At 42.3% G+C, this 21757-nt stretch overlaps 1 protein-coding gene across 3 annotated transcripts in view; it reads right to left on the bottom strand.

Annotated features, from left to right (window-relative positions):
- The window catches only part of PRKG1 (protein kinase cGMP-dependent 1), a 916981-nt gene that overhangs the window by 521910 nt on the left and 373314 nt on the right, over positions 1-21757 (bottom strand). For all 3 annotated transcript variants that reach the window (XM_048505459.1, XM_048505458.1, XM_048505460.1), the window contains one exon: positions 8310-8423. In XM_048505459.1, the coding sequence (XP_048361416.1) occupies positions 8310-8423 (114 nt within the window). The remainder of the gene's footprint in view (positions 1-8309; positions 8424-21757) is intronic.

Below are 21757 nucleotides of genomic sequence, written 5' to 3' on the forward strand. Positions count from 1 at the left end.
CCCCACTTCCTCATCCCAGTCTCCTTCGATGGGAGAGGTAGATCCCGGCTAGAATTACGAGCTCGCCCGGATAACTCTTACGTCGTCCGGACGCGAGACGCCGGAGACACCGTAGCCGCCCGTAGCCACGGTAGCTCCCGAGGGGCACCTCGGAGTGCGGTGCGCTGGCCAGGAGTCAGGGGTCCCGATTGGGAAGCTGATACGGACCCTCGAATTCCAGGTTTGAGTCCGGTGTCCTTTGGGCGGGCCCCAGTGCTATTACCACGGTGGTTCCTTGGGAGCATCACCAAAATCTGAGTCCAGGAACGTTCAATGGATTCCTAGGGTTACGCACATGAAAAGGTGGTCAGGCCCGTCTCCTCCATGACAGGTTGCATCTGAGGTTTGTAATCCACGAAAGCGGGTAGAGATCCGATCCACTGGCTTCGATCCATAGACCTTAAGCGCCCCAAGCGACTCATGTAAGTCCCCAATGGTGATGCGTCCGTCCCTACGTTCAGCTTGAATTAAAAGGAAGACTTCGTGCTGATCTGAGGGGCCGGAAAGAAACCGCAGCGAGGCCCGTTCTCCCTGCAGTTGCTCTAGATCCAGAAGAAGAGGAAAGGTCCGGAACCCTATTTGGGGGCTACCGCGCAGCTCGCCAGTAATATTCAACCTCTCCATCGCCGAGACACTAGAGGTCGCTGCACTAAGTAAAATATAGATGGATTAGGGTTTCCTGCCACAATGTAAGAATTCCATAGAAGCGAAGAAATAAAAGGCTTTTTTGAGTGTAAGAGAAGTCCGTTTATTAAAGACATCTTAAGAAGCTCAGAAGTACTGCGCGGTGGCAGGGTGTACTTCCGCCAAGAAGCACAGGTTATAACACCATTCACCCCATCCCCCCTTCCTGCTTCCCATGGGAACGGTGTCCTCATCTCCCGCGCAGAGATAAGGTCTCCGCCGAAGAAGCTGGCCCATCGCCCGGGCTGTGGAATGCACTCAAGGTTACTTCACCATCAACACCATTGAATCCTTTACAATCTCACTTTATTTAGTTTCTTATTATACAGAATAGATTTATAATTAGCAGGGTAGTTTAATCTTCCAACTTCCCCAGAACAGAGGAAAAATAAGTATATCAATGCAATCAAGCTACTTTATTAGAATCACTGCTAATGTTTACATTCATAATTTAATTGTTTGCTGTGCTGGGGCTATTGAATGGATGGTCTTTTGTATAATCATTTGGAAGCATTTCTAGCAAAATATCACACTTGTGCATGCAAAAATTAAAAGTTAATCATCTGCCTTGGTTTCTGGTTTCTGTTACACACATCATCTTATATCCAACTTAATATTTTCATAATGGTATTATATTATTTAACTTGATTTAGTCATCTCTTCTTGAGAAGTTAGAGCAGGGCGAATTGTTGGAAGTCATTTTGTAAGCTGTCACAAGTAAAAGGAAACCAGCTTTTAAATTATTATTAATAGTAGTAGTTGTGGTGGTGGTGGTGGTGGTAGTAGTAGTAGTAGTAGTATATACTCTGGCTATGCATGTAGTTAGTTGCTACTTCTGAACTATTCTGGTCACAAAACTATTCTGGTCACAAACTTCCAGCCACTGCAATTTCTGGTTCCAATTTCATTTTGTGCCATTTCTGCCATTGCTACCATTGGTACTTACCCCTTTGTCTCTCTTTTAATAGTTTTATGGGCACATGTGCCTTAAATATTGGAACATTTAATAGTGACAACACTGATTGGGCCCAATAGTTCTTACGGAGCTACAGCAGCAAACCAATGAAGGAGTAGGCAACACAAAGAGAAAATGATTTCCCCTAAATCCCTTATTCTGAAGGTATCTGTCAATATGCACTATCCTCTCTGACCATATCAACCTTCTGCTTTAAGTACATATGAGCTCTATGTACCTATGAGGTCTAGGAAAAGAAGCTTCAGAAAAAGCTGACTGAATGACCAGAGATCCAACAGGAATGTTACCAACCTACTTTTACCAACTTTTTTTTTGCCATCAAGTCACAGTATTGCAACCCTGCAGGGTTTCCAGGAAAGAGATGGTCAGAGGTGGTTTGCCATTGCCTGCCCCTGTGTCACTTTAGTATTCCTTGGAGGTTTCCCACCCAAGGGCAGGGCTGAGAATGTGTGACTGGCTCAAGGTCACTCAGCAAACTTCCATGGCACAAATGCAGATTCAAACTTGGGTTTTCCCAGTCCTAGTCCAACATCTTCACCACTCTCAGTTATCTAGTTCTTTTGTTATCATGTCTGGATGGAAGGAAAAAATAGCTAATTAACTTCATATATTATGTAGTATATAATATTTATTTTATTATTTTTTATTTTTTAATTATTTTTATATTTATTTTATTATTTTATTTATTAATCAGATTTAATAGACCGTCCACCCGCAAAGATAAAACCAATGAACTTAAAATCACATAGTTAAAAAACAAGTTAATTAATTAAATTCAGCAACAACAACCCCAAAAAACTTAACATCAGATGGCAACCCGAGAAGACTTCCTATCCCTCAGGGAGGGGACCAACACAGCACAAAACAGCCAGTGAGATTATATATGGAGGGTAGCTGGCGAGGCAATCAGCAACTAGCCCTCGCAAAGCCCAGTAGAACAGCTCTGTTTTACAGGCCCTGCGGAACTGTCCAAGGTCCTGCAGGGCCCTGATGGCTGGAGAGAGTGTGTTCCACCAGGCAGGGGCCAGGGCAGTAAAGCTCTGGCCTGGGTAGAAGCCAGTTGCATCATTGAGGGGCCAGGGACCACCAGCAAATTTGCCTCTGCAGAACGGAGAGGCCGATTAGGAACATAGGGGGGACTATGGACCTGGTATACCACAACTTGCAATGTCTAAACAATTTCCATGTTTGTTGTGCCCAGTTTAGAATATGGCTATAGCATCCACAGCAAAGGGGCTTCTGCCTTCCTGTCTCATCCATTTCCCCAACCTGAAACAGGTTGGAGGGGTTGTCCTTTGGCCTGTAGGCGAGACCCATATGCATCCCGGAGAGTACACTGGTTTCTCCAAATAGTGGATCACATTGGCAGCCATTTTCTCCAGAAGAACTCATCACTATCACATGGAGATCAACTGTAATATCAGGTGATCTACAGCTTATCAGCTGGTGGTTGGCAATTCTTGGAATGGAGGAGAACTGCCTACATATGAGACAGGGTTATACACAGGGTGTGGATTCTAGATGCAATCTGTTTATTCCGTAATGTGCGAATTTCAGAAAGTCTGGCCCTCTTGATTAAAGGAAGATTTAGTAATGATGCTTAAACTAAAATGAAGAGCATTCAGGTGCAATGCCTTGGAAGAATGAAAAGAAGCAAATTAATAATAATAATAATAATAATAATAATAATAATAATAATAATAATAATAATAATATGAGTAATTCATGGGGTGTTGTGTGGTCTCCAGGGTGTATGGCCATGTTGTAGTAGCATTTTCTCCTGTATCTGTGGCTGGCATCTTCAGAGGATCTGATGGATGAGTAGTTCATCTCACCCAATTAACCATGATACAATATCTGAATTTTCAATGCAGCTACTCTACCAGTTGGTATTAAATGTGGGGCGGGGGGGAGAAGGGAAGGGCTACTGATAGAGATAAATAGGTTATTTAATAAATCATATTAATCATAACCATAATACTGTGTGTGTGTTTTTCAGTGAGAATACCTTATCTGTTATGAACACGAAAAGGACTAATATCTTATTTCTCAAAGGGCAGGGTTGGCTTTTCAGTAATAATATTTCATTCATAGACTACTTATGCTGAAGTTGAACCAGTGACCCATCATTAAATGTGAACAAATACATATGTCAGATGTAAAAAACTGGCATAAAAGGGAACTGTTTGAACCCTGCATGGGGCACTATCTATATTATTTAGACAATGGACTAACGTTTCAGCATGCTGGTGGTTCAGAGAAGAAAAGTGAACATTGTCTGCCACTGTTTGACTTGCTCACCTTTATGATTCTTTTTTTTGTGCAGCTAAAGTCAGAATTCATATTCATGTAGTAACACTAACTAAGCAGCTGTATTTTTCTGGTATGGATCCATGCACTTACAAGTATGAAAATGTGATCTGAAACTGCAGTCCCTAGTGTTTAAATAAACACTTTCTTAGGTACATGACCTTTGTAAAAATCAAGCATAACAGTGAATACTTTTGGGACAAAACAACTGGATTACTCAAATTCTACAATTTTCAACCTAAACTGGTCATACAAAAAAAACCCAGGTTACTTGCCAGTTGTTCTTCACGAGTCTGTCTGTGCAGTCACATTGACAGGTTTGTGCCTGCACAGAGATGCAATCTATAAATTTCTAGAGCTAACTTTTAGGTAGGAGGACTCCTCACCCCTTCCTGCTCAGTGCCTTCCAAATAAGAGAACACTGTGGCGAATTACGCACAGTGAGGCTTCCGCAACTTCAAAGAGAACTGGCTGGGGAATCTTTGTTTATTGGCATGTTTGGCATTATTACCCACTGTCCAGTTTGCAGTGGGGCAGGCATTACCCATCAGCTGGCTTTTTACTGGAGTCTGGGGGGGGGGTGTTGTTTCACAGGTTCTCTATTGTGCACGAGTGCTTTCATTTTTAACATAATCTTTAATTTTTTATCTTTAATCTTATCAATAGATTGATATATCAACCAATCTGTTGATAATTTGATATATCAACATAAAAAGGTGAAGTATTAAAGAAAAGTCTTGAATATGGCATCTGTACACTTTGCCCAAACACTGAGTGTTTTTTATGTTGGGAAGTGAGGGGAGAGCAGTGACAACATGCAAACTACAAAACACAATGTGAACTGCCATTTGCTAACCTCCCCAGGTTCACAATTGTCCATCTCTCAGTGTGCTTTAAACACAAGTGTCAAGACTGACGGGCTTTTCCCGGTGTGGTCTGGAATAACTGATATAAAACTACAAAGCTGGAGATGGCCCGGTGTGTTGATCAATTGCAAGGGTATATCGAATGTTTGGACTGATCGACTAGTCTTATCATTTTTATATTTTTTTAAAAAATGGGTAGTATCAATTTATCAATTGATTGATATGATTATTTAATTTTTTTCAAATTTAAAGATATGCAGGAGAGGGAGGCCATGGGCAATAGAAATGATTCAGCAAGACAAGAAGCAGGAAGTAGTCAGAAACAGGGAGGAGGGCAAAGGGGAAGAAGAAGAAGAAGAAGAAGAAGAAGAAGAAGAAGAAGAAGAAGAAGAAGAAGAAGAAGAAGAAGAAGAAGAAGAAGAAGAAGAAGAAGAAGAAGAAGAAGAAGAAGTAGTAGTAGTAGTAGTAGTAGTAGTAGTAGTAGTCACCCAGCTGGTGTGTGTGGGAGTGTACAGGCTAATCTGAATTCCCCAGATAAGCCTCCACAGCTCAGGCAGCAGAGCTGGGAATCAAACCCAGTTCCTCCAGATTAGATATACGAGCTCTTAACCTCCTACGCCACTGCTGCTCCTTCCTACTTGCATGCAAAGCAGCAGGAGAGAGTGGGGTGTAAGACTAGGCAGGTTGGCTGAAGGTGGAGGGAAGTGGTCTGAGGAAAAGCTGTGACCACTGGCAAATCTCTCCCCGCCTCTTCCTAAACCCCACCTTCACAAGGCTCCACCCCTGAAATCTCTAGATATTTCCCAAGTAGGAATTGGCAAGCATAATCCAACTGTCCTCAAAGGTGCCTGCCTTCAACATAAGCAGTTCCTCCTCCCACAGAAGTGCCATTTAAGTTGGAATTAGCCTCCTTAGGCTGGAGGAAGGCTTCAAATGTTAGTTGAGTGATTGAGCCAGGGTAGGATCCACCCCAACACCACTGAAAGAGAATGCTTTTAGAAGAAGGCCCAGAAACATATTCCACTAATTCAATCGATCAGATAGGTAAAGCAAGATGTCACTTTCAAAGCTGACTGCATAACAGGATCAACGTTTTCATACTCCTTCATACTTCATACGCCATTCCTACAAACATCTGCCTTTCCAGAGTTGCAACAAGTAAGCTGAGTTATTTCACAGACAGAAGAATGAACAGATGTTCCAATCACAGTTTCATAAGACAATACTAATAATTTACATTTATTTGTCAATAATTTTCCTTAAATGGCTCTCTGTACCTCAAGGAGCTCAATGTTTATCTAGATCTAGCCGAAATGCTTCTCAGTTCTAACAAGTGATCTCCCCCATCAGAGCATCTTGGAAGGGATATAAAGCTAATTACAATTATGCCTGCCGTTCATTTATTTATGCATTAATGAGCAAGAGAAATTACACTGAAGTCACTTGTTAGCATTCCAAATGACATTATGCACAAAGCAACCGCCTAAAGAAGATACATAATTGCCAGCAGCTTTAAACACCCATGGAAAAAAGGACAAAATACATGCACACACCCATTCGTAAATATTGCCCATTTCTCTTTTCAAAAGTCTCCTTTCAGAATAACAATAGTCCTGACCCCATCGCTGCCCTAGTTTAATGAGGAAAGAATGCTGTTGTTAAAATCAATTATGTAATGATATCTTGGGGAAAAAAGATAAGAAAGGACATAATGTGAGAAATAATCATAGTAGCAGCTAGTATACATGTTAGTAGTTTCTGTTCAGTTTTTTTGCCCTATGTACCCGGAAATACAGAGCATAAGGAAGTGAACAACCTTATAAGTGTGCAACAATCCCTTTATTCCAGTGATGCTCTCTTCTACACCCTAGCTCCTTTATCTCATCTCTATATATAAAAAGCTAACAGTGTTTTTGTTGATGATAGTATAACTCAGTAACTGCTGGACCAATTCCTCTGAAAATTCCTTTCCCATTTCACCACAATAAGCCACAGCAACTCGTGGCCAGGCCTTGCTAGTCTATATATATAAAAAGCTAACAGTGTTTTTGTTGATGATAGTATAACTCAGTAACTGCTGGACCAATTCCTCTGAAAATTCTCAGCCACTATAGTCAGCCAGGTGAGAGTGTTTTTAGATGTTCACATACCTGAAATTTCACACCTGGCCCAGGTAAAACGCCTTTTTCCTGGCACTCCATGATGAAGGACCTGTAGCTGCCTGTGTGTAACTGTCACCCTTAGAATGTTTGTGCTGCTTAGAATGTTCACTCAGATGGCCAGATATGAGCAGTGAAAACAGTACATAGGCAGTAACTCGAGTGGAAATGAAACACACACACACACATACACATGAGGGAGAGGGAAGGGAGGGAGAGGGAGGGAGGGAGGGAGGGGTGGCATGCAAGGGGAGAGAGGGAGGGAGAGGGAAGGGACGGAGGGGGAGGCATGCAAGGGAAGAGAAGTGAGAGAGGGGAGACAGTGAGGGGTGGCATGCAAGGGAGGGGAGGCAGGGGGCCCAGCATCTTGATACGACCCACCCACCCTAAGCAGGAGGGAAAAAAGGAGGAAGGGAAGGACGGGGAGGGGTGGCAGGCAAGGGAAGAGAAGTAGAGGAGAGAGAGTGAGGGGAGCAACATGCAAAGGGAGACGGGAGGGAGGGACCAGGCACCCTAGATTCCCCTGAATACCTGCGGTTACAGTTAAGAAAACCAGGCACACATTACTCAGGAGTAAGCTCAGTACAACAACCTTGAGAACATACTTTGAATGGCTGCATCACGCCCCTCAGAGGGTTTCCTCAGAAGCGCCACCCATTGCCACCAACCAAACTTACTCCCAGGTAAAGGATCATGACCAGCCAGCCTAGATGTGTGAGAGGGGTGCCTTTCCATCCCCCCCCCCAAGGAATGCGGACACACACATCAATGACATCGCACAGTATCAGGCTGCATGTTTGCATGAGCATGTACTGCTGGCCTCTGCAATTGATTTGCTGCTACTGTTCCTTTCCCATTTCACCACAATAAGCCACAGCAACGTGTGGCCGGGCCCTGCTAGTGTATTAATAATGGTAGATAAAGCACAAATTTCCATTTGTCCTGTTCTGTGAGGAAAAAATTTAGTAGTCAACTACTGAAGCTTCGAAGGCTCTTGAATGAAGAACAAAAAAGGTAGGCCATGAAACTGGCAAATAACAGACTAGCAAAATGGCATAGCTGTAAAACTGTTGCCTAAAAACAACACAGAAAGCATAACTCTGTAGAGACTCCATGCAGCACTATGAAAGACTATACAATGGATGAATCTATAAATGTCTATTGCTTTAAAACTTATGTGTAATTCAAAGAACCAATAAGTAATCAAAGTGTATACAAACCAAACATCAACACTTGCCAACAATAATTCAAGACTGAATTCCAGTGTAATCTTACTTTTGACAGTGGCTGTCCGGGTGCAGTTGTAAAGGATGGCCAGTTCCCCAAATACCTTGCCAGGCCCCATGGTACACAGCTTTACACCTTCCTTTGTCACCTCAACCTTTCCATCTGAGGAGAAAGAACACAATTACATCACAAACTTATCACATTATTTTGACTTTGTCCTGTAAAACATTATATGCATTTTCCATGATACTGAAAGAGATAATAAAATGAACCAATTCTCTGTCTAAAACAGTGACTCTTAATGGACATCCCTGGGGCATTCAACAGATCTCAGGAGGCATTCAAGACTGGAGGGAGGGTGCACAGAAGGTCTTGCTCTCTTGCTCTTTTACACCTACACCCACATCCACATGCAAATCTGCCTTTTCTGGAGTGTAGTGCTTGTATCCTATTTTGTTTTATGTGTGTGTAGGAGAACATCCAATAATAATGGAGGATGTTTCTTGACACCAGAAACTTAGTTGGTGTGGCCTCTGAGCTAAACATGCCAAAAAGGAAGCCTACTGTGCAATGCATTGTATGGGGGAGGGGAGAGATATGAAACCAGTGTTACCAACATAAATGCCACTCCCTGAGGCAAATGGGGCATGTACTCCAGCAATAGAGAGCCATGTGGCTACATATCACCTAAACCCAGATGCTGCCACTGCAGGAGTCCATGCAGGTGCCCATGCTGGCACCATCGGGGGCATTCCTGACGGCGTCCCTGCAGAGCTGACATAGACTTATGCCACTAAAAAAGCAGGCACTGCCTGTTTGGCTGCATAGGGCACTTGCAGCGGGGAAGGTGAGTTTTGTCTGTTTTGTCACTGGTGCCTCTGCAAACCTTTTGGGGAGGGGGACAGTGCCCAGCCGCTGCCCATCTAGCCCCCCTCCCCGTTACCCAAAATGCTAGGGTCTTCCCTCTTTAAAGTGGGGAATTAGTGAAGGGTAGACTTGGCTTAACAAGAGGTTGAGCAAGCGCGGAATCTTGGTTGCCAACTTTTATAAAGACTTGATTTTACAAGAAATCCACAGGAAAACTTTGTAATGGTTTAACACGTTTTGTTTATTTTTTAAAAAATAAAATGTTAAAAATACAAGCGCACAATAATCAAAGCAGTAGAACATTCACACAGGCCTAAGATGTCTATAGAGTTGATTTGGGGCATTTTTAGGGGTGATACATTCTAGCAAAAAAGATTGCTAGTTCAGCATTTTCAAATGAAACCATTTTGGGCTGAAATAGACTTTTTTGAAAATGTTGTGGAGAAAAAGCCATGTGAAATTCTACCCTTAAATTCACATTTATTGGAAGTATGAAATATTAGGAGTGATTTCCCCCACCCCCATCTCTGAGTGGAGCAATACCTTATGGCCGTGGTGGTGAATCTTTGGCACTCCAGATGTTATGGATTACAATTCCCATCAGCCCCTGCCAGCATGGCCAATTGGCCATGCTGGCAGGGGCTGATGGGAATTGTAGTCCATAACATCTGGAGTGCCAAAGGTTCACCACCACTGCCTTATGAAGCACTGAATGGTGTAGATGATGTTGTCAGGAGATGAATGCGGCATTTGTGAGCTTTCAGTTGGGAGCTTTTATTCTTTGAAGTTTAACATACAATCAAAAACTGGTAAATACTTATCTACATGCATATCTCACAGGTGAGACATAGTAAGCCCCACTGAACTACTTTAATATTAAATACATCCAGCTGCATAGGTAAAAAGATATCTTAAAAACCTGCCATAAAAATGATCAGGCTGCTCAAGTATATCCATTGCTTAAAATACACATGCCTTCAGGTAAAATCTTGTGCTTTTCTTAAACATAATTGAATTTTGATTATTTCATCATATATCATTGTGTCAAAAAAAAAATATGTTATACCAGTCAAAAGTAAAGCAGAATTGCTTTAAGGCAATTTCTGCCATTTTCCAAATAAACAACATACTCTTACCTTATTAAGGTCTCTTGTTTAAGTTTAATGGAAATTTTGAACCAGAAAATGTAGCTATTTATTCAGTTGTAAAGCCTAGCAGCACTTACACACAACAAGAGAAATACAGGATGCTTTTTTAAACCACTAGTGATGTAACATTTCAATAATGAAGAATACTGTACACTTTCCCTACTTCAAGAATTAGGATTCAGGCAGAGGTGTCACTAAATTGCATATGATATAAAATTCTGAAGTCTTGCTTTGCAAAATATCAGGACAAAATGTTTTTGATGTCATATAGCAGAATGCAAAGCTGGAAACAGGAACACTTTACATTTGCCTCTAATATCCCTTTCCTTATGTTGTTGTCCTTGTTTTAGATCTGAAACAGTCAGCTACTAAATAGGGTTGCCAGACCCCTTATGGTAACCAGTAGGAGACTGGGGGATGGAATTCACTTCCAGGTTTCCCTGGAAGTTCTGTTACACAATAGATCGATGATCATTTAAAAAAATCTACCACTGCCACTCATAGCAGCCAAAAGACAGAAACACGCCTCAGCGAATCCCCCACCATTACAGATCACTGGCAACCCTATATCTGGAGTAGGAATCTAATTTTCCCATATTTTGAAAAAGTATCATAAATAATACGAAGAACATAATAAATAAATGTTTCTAGTTGGCAGGGGGCTATATATTTTTAGCTGACACAACGTTTAGTCTAAACTGAGATTTTGAGACAAAGTGCAGAATTCTAATAGTCTAAAACATCTGAAAAATGTTGATGGAGTACAAAATAACATTTATTGAGTCGGTCACATATGGCTATTGTCGAATTTTAAAGGATTGTTGGATCATTAAAGATTCTTGCTAACTAAATTTCAGCAGCTAAGATGTACAAATCTGGGCTGGATACAACTTTATTCAGTTTTGGTTGTCCAAGATGACACTAAATTAGACATTCTGCAGGGCTCCTGGTCTAATTTGATCTACAATCTATTGCAAATACCCACTTTAGTTAAAAGTACTTGAATTCTGTACTTTATCTCAGTTCTGCTCTTTCATGTCCATCCTGTGCAAGCCAGCGTGATCTAGCAGTTAGAGCTTCAGAGTAGGGTCTGGGAGACCTACGTTTGAATCTCCATCTTGCTGTGTAAGCTCACTAAGCGATTAAGGGCAGTCATATACTTTCAGTCTAACCTACCTTACAGGGTCGTTCAGGGAAGAAAAAAAGGACAGGAAAATAATCTAAGCTGCTTTGGTCCCATCTGCGGAGAAAGCTGGGGTATAAATGAAGCCAATAAATAATAAATGTAGATGAATATGAGAGGCAGATAAAAGGTAAATTGGTAAATGGCTGAGAATGAATGAGGTAGGGAAAGGGGAGAGGATTTGAGGGTTGCCAGGAGCAGGGAAAGACAAAATAGTGTGGGGAGAGGATGCAAAAGAAAGTGAGGTGCCCACCCGCACAAGTGCTTGAGTATTTCCTATCATGCGAGAGGCCCAGTGGCCAGCACCACACAATTGAACCATAGTTCTCTTATGTGGAGGCTGCTGAGGGACAGAGGCTGCTGAGGGACAGAGGGCAACAGGAAAAAGGGACAGCCTAGGGTGCTTTCAGGAAAGGGAAAGAGGCAATAGTGTGGGAGAGGAAAATGAGATGCTTCCTGCAAGTCCTTGCGGGTTCCTACTTGCACAAACCCTGATCCTAAAAATCTCTACCTAATATGACAAACACACAAATATATTCTATTGGCCTGTAGAATAAAAAAGCAAGCAAGCTAGAGACTGTTCTTGTTTTGTGGTGAGAACATTTGGTACTTTTAGCACATTGAGTCCATCCAATTAAAAATTAAATAACATCCTTAGTTAAATTGCATTTTGGTTTCCCAAATATATTGGGCTATAAACTAAACAGCCCCATCATGATGTTTTCATTTATTGTGAGGATTCCCCCACTCCCAATAATTAAATAGTCATTTTCTGTTCCCTGTGAACAAGGAAAAGAAAAACATCAGCCTGGCTGTGTAAGAACATCATCTGCCATGTAATTCTTCTTGCAGTAGCCAATCACCTAGCAGCTTACTTTTCACTTTGTTCAATACAATTAACAAGTTCACGTAACCACAAACTCTGAAAGGCCATTTTGATCAACAACATGCCAGAAACAAACAAGTAGATTCCTATTACTCTCCGTAATGTTGTAGTTTGTTGCTGTCTATCCATTCAAGTTGTACTTGTCTAACAGCAGACCTTGCAACTCTTTAAGCAGTATAAGATTCAGAAGCCCTGCTTGGCTGTCTGTCCAACAGTTGACAAGCCTTCTTTAATTTTATTTAAAAGCTTATCTGCTTCCAAGTGGCTCCCATCCTCAGTCTGAATTCCAAGGACCTTCTCTCTTATGTAAGTGTGTGTGTTGGAGATTATGTACTGGCAAGTCACAGCTGAGTTATGGTGACTCCCCAGGGGTTTCATTTGAGGCAAGAGTTATTTAGAGGTAGTTTGTCATTGACCCCTTCCGCACATGCAGAATAATACACTTTCAATTCACTTTCAATGCACTTTGCAGCTATGTGGAATAGCAAAATCCACTTGCAAGAAACATTTAATGAAATTGGATTTAGTGCGTGTCTACTGCAAGTCTTGAAAAGAATATGCTACTGCCGCCTGTGCTGTGACTGGCCCAAAGTCACCCACCCAGCAGGCTTCATGTGAAGTAGTGGAGAATTGTGCCCAGTTTGTCAGATTAGAATTTACTGCCCTTAACTACTGCACCACGTTTGCTCTCCTTATAAACCTATATTCCAACTGGGTTCCTTGAAATAGCTCCTTCTTATTGTCCCTCCACCTAGCCCAAGTCTTTGCACTTGTGATACCAATTGTATGGAATAGCCCCATGGTGGTGAACTTTTGGCACTCCAGATGTTATGGCCATGCTGGCAGGGGCTGATGGGAATTGTAGTCCATAACATCTGGAGTGCCAAAGGTTTGCCACCACTGGAATAGCCTATCAGAGTTGCTGAGGAGTGTACCCTCTTTGATGACCTTTAAAACTGTTTAGTTTGGAACGATTTAAATCATTGCAGGTGACTGAGACTATTGCTATGCTCTGGTAAAAGTATTTCTATTGTTATTGTGTTCATTCTTTTTTTACTGTTGCAGTTGACCTTGTTGGGCTTCTTATAAGCCCTGGGGCCCTTTGGAGGAAAACTAGGATAGGAATATTTCTTTTGAAAAATACATAAAATATTTCTCAGTTCACAGTGCCAAGCACTGCCTTCAATATGGATCACCCTCCCTGGAGAACTTCATCCATCTGTTTCAAACTTAGGCTCGCTAACTACAACCTTTTTTTTAAACAGGCATTTGGTTAAATTTCTAAAATTAACTATTGTGACCAGATAGTTTTTTGTCTCCTGCTTTTATTACTTCTTCTTAATGTACTTTTAGCAGGGTTTTTTTTCTGGTTTATGCTTAGTTTTATTCTGAGTTATGGTGATAACAGGGTATTGAATGCTATATGGAGCCATGCAGTGGAATGTTTTTGAAATCAAACATATTAAGAGGAAATTTGTCAAGCACATGCAGGGCTGCAATTTATGGTTGTGAACTATATTTGGCTTGGTAGATCTGCTGTAAAAGAATATTAAAAACTATGTTCTTACTTGGCTTTTTACTAACAGTTTTAGCTTCTGGGATCCGACTTGTAACTAATGAAAAGCATTCTTAGGATTCAGCCTTCAATGCAAAAACCAACTTCATCTGAAAAAGTTATATAGCTGAACTTACATTTTTGGCACGTTTTCTCACATAGCAAACTACAGTTTGTAAAATTTCTTGCAATTTAGGAGGACACTGTGCAATCATTTAACATTATAAAACACTATAATCCCTGAAGGTTTAGTAAAGGTGGGCTACTTCTAAATTCTGAATTTACATCCCCAGATTTCTTTGACTAATCTGAACCTTAATAAGGACAAAAGATCCCCTAAAGATTAGTTGATGGCTTCACTGAACCTTCCTGGAATAGTCTCTACTTACAGTGTTGAAATCTTTTGCTATTGTTATGATTAGATTTTCTTCATAAGTAATGGCTTGGGACCTGGCTTTTGTCTCTGATACAGAAAGAGACTCCTCTTATCAGGAGGACAAAATGATTTCTGGTTCCGCGCCTCCTACTGCAGGCCCCCAGTTTCCCCCATATGCTACTCAGGAGGGTTGGCTGACCTCCACAAACAAAACTTCAAGGGAAGCCCCATTCTGCACTATTAGAAAATCCTGTCTAAAACATACCTGGTGCCAATAAGGAAACAATAATCTGAGTTGACTCAGTGAGCAGTGCACATTATTAATTCTGGTGTACATGAATAGGGGGGTTTGAATGTTTGAATCAAATCCTAATTAAAAAATCCTAAGCATGAAAAAGCAGAACGGGGAGAAAGCTTCTAGCCTGATCTTCTCCATCATGCTCCAGAATATTTGCCACATTACTGTAATGCCTCCCTCATACTTCTAATATTTACTTGAGCAGTGGGATGGGATGACAGTTAGTTGCATCTGGATTACCAATATTTTGCCCTGGCTGCCCTCCTCCCTGATCCATTTGCTCAGTACACCCAACAGGGGAAAAATCTCAGTTTACAAAAAAAAAAAAGATCATTTTCTTGGTGTATTTGATTGATGAATGCCACCAAGTGTTCATACATAATAAATGCAATCCAGTAAACTGTAAATGTGCACCAACAAGGGCTATCCTGCCAGCTGACATGCTGAATGCCATCACTGTGATCCTGTCAAAATGCTGTTTATCTTGAAGTGTAAGTCACAAAAGCATTCTTCTCGAGTTAAAGTTCAAATGTTGTCTGGATTTTTAAAAGATTTTTTGGAGAAATTAACATTTCTGTGGTATGTTACTGTACAAAGAACAAACCATTGTATGGTATCTTACAGACTATATTCATGTGTGTGGTGTGCAGGCATATGAGTTTTGCCATCAAGTGACAACTGACTTAGGGCAACCCTGTAAGGTTATAAACTTTCAGGGTGATTTGCTGTTGCCTGCCACCACATTGCCTTTCCTCTTCCTACCCTTTCCCTCAGGTTGGGTGGGCCACAACCAGATGACAGACCCCCTTCCCTTTCCCTTCCCCTCCCCCGCCTTCCCAACCAGATGATGGGTTCCTTCCACTCTCTCTTTCCATTACTCTTCTCCCAGGGTGGGAGGTCACAACCAGATGACTGGCCCCTTCCCCCTCCCTCTCCCTCCTCCCCCCAGGGTGGGTGGGCCACAACCATTTGATATCACATCATACCCCAGTATCCCTTGGAAGTCTCCCATCCAAATACTTGGCATGGTTAAGGCTGAGACTCTGTGACTGGACCAAGGTCACTCAGCAAGCTTCTATGGCAGAGTAGGTTCAGACCTAGATTTCCCAGATCCTAAGCATATAGAGAAATACAGACTATATATACTACATGGGCATAAACAGAAGAACTTATCCTCCTCCCTGATATCCTTCTTCCATTTGTACCAAACTGGTCTGTGAAAGCTTACAGCACGAGAAGCATCTTACTCATTAAGGTATCCCAAGATTCCTTTTTTTTAATGCAGATCACTTTTTCATCTTACTCCCCCTTCATTTTCACAATGATCTTTCAATATATTTTCTACCATTAACATTAAAACAGCAATCCAGAAATTCACATTATCAGAACCATTTCCTACAATAACCTCTTGGGTAGGAAATGAGCTCATCTATGAAAAACTAAATGATGCATACCAACTTTGGAGCCTGAAACTTTTAACAGGTAACGATTTCTGACTTTCAGCCCCAGAGCTATATTACTCAGGGTACACAAAGTCGAGAGCTTCTGTTATGAAGTCTAGAGGGAGAAAGGATTTAAACTATATAAAGGAAATAGGAGAGCTGAGTCTCAAAATCTGTAAGTAGTCGCCTAGGGGCATAGAGCAGAGGATTGACAGTATCTAGGAGAAAAATACACATCTGCATTTAATGGATGCACTCATTTAAGGCTGTCTTGTTGGCAAAAAAATTCTAATGCAATGAGAGGATTTAGTTCACCAAAGAGGGAAGCAAAGGAAAGCATTTCAGGGGTCCAAATAAAATGCTCAGGAGATCTGTGACTAGGAATGCAGTAGGAATGCAGAGAACTTTGTTCAGCAAATACATTGTTTAGTGAGTGAATATATTGTTTTTAACAGCTGTGGTCACTTGTGCCCTGGAGCTTTGGGTCTCCTGACCTTGCCACCCATCTGATTCAGGCAGTTCACCAAAGAGTTCTGCAGTTGCACAGTAAATGTGATGGTAAAACTTCATCTGCATTTGCCCTGAGGTCATTTCTGTACCTGCATAGGGGATAAAATCAACCCTTACACCCAAGGTCACAGATGCCAGGAGAGAAGAGAAAACCTCAACTCCGATTTAACTGTGTGAAAGTATGTGTGACCACAACAACATGGACTCAGACAAATAACAAATGGTAAAGCTTGTTTAAAAATATGGTATCACGTATACAGAGCTAGCTGGTTTGGTTTCTATTTAAACTATTAGTCATGAAGTGGTATGCAGAAACGCAGAAATGGCAGATCAAGAGGAACGAGACTTCCCACTAGCCTGAGTGAGAATATTGCTTTGCTCCCTTTTTGAGCAAATTTTATTATTTGGTATATCACAATGCTGCATGAGTCATATTTACATATGTCATGGTTTAAATGCCCTAATTTTTTTCCACACCTGAGAAATGGGAGGAGGAGGTCCTGCTTGGACTCCCAGGGTTGCTGTAGACTCTCTACCAATCAGAAACATTCCCTTAGCAGAGGTGGGAACGGGTGGAAGGGGGGCTCTGAAAATGCATTCCTATCAGAGAAGCTCAAATCAGGTATAATGGCAGCTAGGGAAAGAGGAGGAGGGAAGCTGAAGGGAATGAATCAGGCTGCTGCCAATCAATCAAAATGCAGGAGGCATGAGAAGCTGGAAACAATCGAGCTGCGGTCGAACAGGAAATAGAGTCAGCACTAGAGTCAGCTAGGCCGTAATTGTGACAGGGGGCAGGGCACATGGTGAGCTCCGAGGCAGTGAGCATGCGTGCCTGGGCCGGCTGGGTGGCTGAGGGGCCACACCCAGCCTGATCACTTGATACGCACAAGTCGGAGGGGTGGAGCATGCTACCTATATATTAGGCAGTAGGGTTGGAGATTCGGACAGTCCGAATCCAGATTTTGTTCGAATCTGCACTGATTCGGACAGATTCAGACTAGCAGGGTCCAAATCTGAGCTGTCCGAATCCCATCAGGTCCGAATCCATAAGATTCGGATCACCATCTGAATTGCGTTTTTATTTTTTTGCTGGTTTTTCCCATTTTGGCCTGCAGAGGGCGTATTTTTAAACATATCAGCACCAAAAATTTTAGGGTATCATCAGGGGACTGTTTGGTAAAGTTTGGTTCAGGGGGGCCAAAGTTATGGACTCTCAAAAGGGGTGCTCCATCCCCCATTCTTTCTAATGGAAGCTAAGGAGATGAGGGCTACCCTTTTGAGGGTCTATAACTTTGGCCCCCCTGAACCAAACTGCACCAAACTTGTGGGTTATCATCAGGACAGTCTCCTGATGATACCCTGATGATACCCTGAAATTTTGGTACCGATACATCTACAAATGCTCCCCCTGCAGGCACCCCCAGAAATTTCCCCAAGATTCTTTGTTCTGCAGTGACTTAGTTGCATTGCTGTCAATGGGGAATTTCTGATAGAGGGCTGTGGAGTGCACATTTCTCATGGTGAACCCACAAAACTTTCAGGATATCTTCAGGAGAGTCTCTAGATGACACCATCCAGGTTTGGGGAACTTTGCTTCAGGGGGCAGTGGGAGATGGGCCCTATCCTTTTGGGGTCCCATATAATTGAACCCCCTGAAGCAAAGTTCCCCACACCTGGATGGTGTCATCCAGAGACTTTCCTGAAGATACCCTGAAAGTTTTGTGACCATACCTTCAGAAATGGGGTGGGCGGGAGGCAAGCGGGAGGGGCGGGCGGGAGGCAAAGCCTGCGGTGCGACCTAGCTGGCCGTGGGCGACGGATGCGCCCGCCCTGCTGCCTGCAGAGCCGGCAAAGATGTGGCCAGCGGCTCGACCTGGCCGGCCGCCAGGAAAGTGCCCGCCTTGCAAACCGCAGGGCGAGTGGGAGGCAAAGCCCGCGGCACGGCCTAGCCGGCCATGGGCGACAGATGCGCCCGCCCTGCTGCCTGCAGAGCGGGCGAAGATGCGGCCGGCGGCTCGGCCTGGCTGGCTGGCCACCGGGAGAGCGCCCATTCCGCAACCAGCGGGGCGGGCGGGAGGCAAAGCCCGCGGTGCAGCCTAGCTGGCCGTGGGCGATGGATGCGCCCGCCCTGCTGCCTGCAGGGCAGGTGAGGATGGGGCCAGTGGCTCGGCTCATGGAGCCGCAGAACAGCGGCAGAAGAGTCGCATGCAGCTCACGAGCCATGGGTTCCCGACCCCTGGTCTATACCTTTTGGAGAGATCTTCTGATTTTTGCTGGGCTCATCTGGGCTTCTCTTTTTATTCCCCCTTTTTTTAATGAGAAGTGCATGGCTTTAATGAGAAGTGCATGGCTTTAATGAGAAGTGCATGGCTTGGATCTAGTCATCCCTAAAGAAGGTGAAGACTCCAGCAGGGAAATGGTAGTGGTATTGTGGACTCCAACCTCTCTATCCCTGTGAATCCCTATGATAAGCATTTCCATGTGATTCCTATGAGGGGAGACTGTCTTGGGGGTCTAGGTGGCTTCCTATGCCATTGCTAGTCCAGAAATCAGCAGTGAGAGAGCTTTTAAAAAGTATGTTCAAATTTGTGAAAAGAATTAAAAAAAATAATAATTTATAAATTAATGGTATACACACACAAATGTACACACAGGTTTGAGCCAAAAGGGAGTTGGAGGAGACAGTCATTTTTGCCAAATTTCCCCACATTCTAAAAAAGTGTCCTTAGGCAAGAACTCCCTGTTTTGGCACAGAACACAATAACAAAAAATTGCCACAGCTCTACAGAGTATTGGCTTTGTTGTGTTGGCATTAGAGATGTGGAAGCCAAATGACTGGCTTCATTTGACTTCAATTACACAAGCAAATTTGATTTTCTACTGGTGCAGTAATGTGATCAAATTCATTATGATCCTTAATTGCTTGGTTTATATAGTGAAGAATATAATGGAAAAAATGCAAAAGAAAGAAGGGGGGAGTGTCTAACATCCATGAAAAGTAAAAAATTTTACCCAGAAATATATGTATGAGAATGTTCGACACATGTATTAAACCTATGTGTCCTAAAGGAGAGTGTTGTGCCTTTGGAAGATTCCTTCCTTCCTTCCTTCCTTCCTTCCTTCCTTCCTTCCTTCCTTCCTGCCTGCCTGCCTGCCTGCCTGCCTGCCTGCCTGCCTGCCTGCCTGCCTGCATTACAATCGAGTACAGTCACTAAATGCAATGTTTTGACAATGAAGCCATGATAAATATAAATGATTTTTCCCCCTCTGACCTTTTTTCTGGTTGATTTGAACTATTTTGTGCTGTTTGAGGTAATTTCCAAATGGGTTATCTACCCTAGATTCAATGCTGTGGTGGAATAAGGTTTTTCCCCCTGCTTCCCCACAACACTGTGCTGCTTTCATGAACCTTAGGGTTTCATCAGCTATACTCCAATATTTCTTAAACTTGTTTTGCCACAAAGTTCTGGGAAAGATTACAGTAAAATCTGGATGACAGTCATGCAAGTGAAAAGGTTTAAATTTCTTGTCCTCTTGGCTGTCATTTTCCCTGACATTGTCACTAAAGTGGCTACTTCCTTCCCCTGCCACTAGGGGCTTTTAAATTGATAACTGAACATTGTTGAAAAGCTATAACATTACAAAACTCTGTGTTCCAGGTTCTCTGAATTGCCAGCTTTCATTTAAAAAATGAAAAAAAAACTTATTCATGCCCTTTCATTAGAGAGATTTAATAGAACCATTTCATATTCACAATGGAAAGGGGCTAGAGACCTACTTTTTTGTTTTAAATGAAAGCTGGGAAGAGAACCTGGAACACAAATTGTTATAATGATATTCAATTGCTGAGCTTAAAAAAAACGAAAAAGTCCCAGTGTGCCATGAAAGCGGGGGTGGGTAGATGACCTCTGCTGGGTACTGAGACAGGAAAACTCTGGGAAATCCATCATATGGAGGTCCTGTTACCACTGCAATGAATGGATAGTCACACCAGCGCTGGAAAACCACAGAAGCCCATTCTTGTATGGAAATGACTTGAACCTACAGTTAGTTAGTGCATGGGGCAGATGGAAAGCTTTAAAATACTAGCTTGCATTTATGATTTAAAAATGCAACTAATGTTTTGGAAGGAAAACATTACTAGCTAATCAAAGATTCCAAGAGAAAAATCAAAACTCACATTCTGAACTGTCAATTGCCATAAATAGATGACATTCCCTATGTTGCACCACCCATTTTTCCATATAGTATAACTTAAAAACACAAGCTTTAATTATTAGGAAACCTTTAAATCATTACTTTAGAAAAAGAAAAATCCACACCAGAAGAACCCTCAAATACTTGACTGATGACACCTTTGTTGTTATCTCAGCCTAGTAGTTTCTCACCATCGACAATGTGAAAAGAATAAGAAATGCAATAAAAAATTACCTATGATTCAAATCAGCTGTCAACTTTCTCAACAGCTTTTTCATCTTCTTGTTACCTCACAGACTATTTTTGTGACAAAGAAAAATCTAGATCATGTAAAATAAATCTCCCTTAGCAGATGAAATTCACTGTGACAAGATGTAGTGATGGCCACAAGCTAAGAAGTGCAAACCACAGAAAAGTTATACCCTTCTAAATCTGTTGAAGTCAATAGGCTTCAAAAGGGTGCAATTCAGTTTTTCTGAGACTCTTCTTCAATGATAGGTACTTTTGAATAACAAATATTCCAAGCTTTTTTTCCCATGCCGGGTATGTTACCAAATTTTGTTCTGTCCTAGAAGCAAAACATGGATTAGGACAAGTAAACAGCAGTGAAAAAACCCTATTAAATAAAAATAAATAATGAGACCTAGAGCCCATCTTTTCACCATCTGTACCTGGGTCTTCTAGGTGACGCTTGCCAGCTATAAGCAGACATCGCTCTTGCTGATGTTCTCCCACACCCTTCGGAATTTAATGAAGCAGTGTGGGGAAATAGTTTGTACCATAGACATTGAAGGGAATCCTAGAGCATCATGTGACACTGTCATGTCACTTCAGGTTTCCTAGCTGGAACTGACATTGCAGCATTGTGCCAAGCTATTCTGCAAGTCTCTGATGCCCACCTGCCAAGACTGCCCTACCTTGTCCTGAGAGAACTGTTCCCTTGTCTCAAACTTGAGACCTGGAACAAGATCCTCTGTTGATAATGTAGTCAAGGTTACCCTGGGTTTGGGCCACTTCACCCACAGCAACAAGAC

This window comes from Sphaerodactylus townsendi, linkage group LG08 (assembly GCF_021028975.2).
Source record: "Sphaerodactylus townsendi isolate TG3544 linkage group LG08, MPM_Stown_v2.3, whole genome shotgun sequence".
NCBI classification, from domain to species: Eukaryota; Metazoa; Chordata; class Lepidosauria; order Squamata; family Sphaerodactylidae; genus Sphaerodactylus; species Sphaerodactylus townsendi.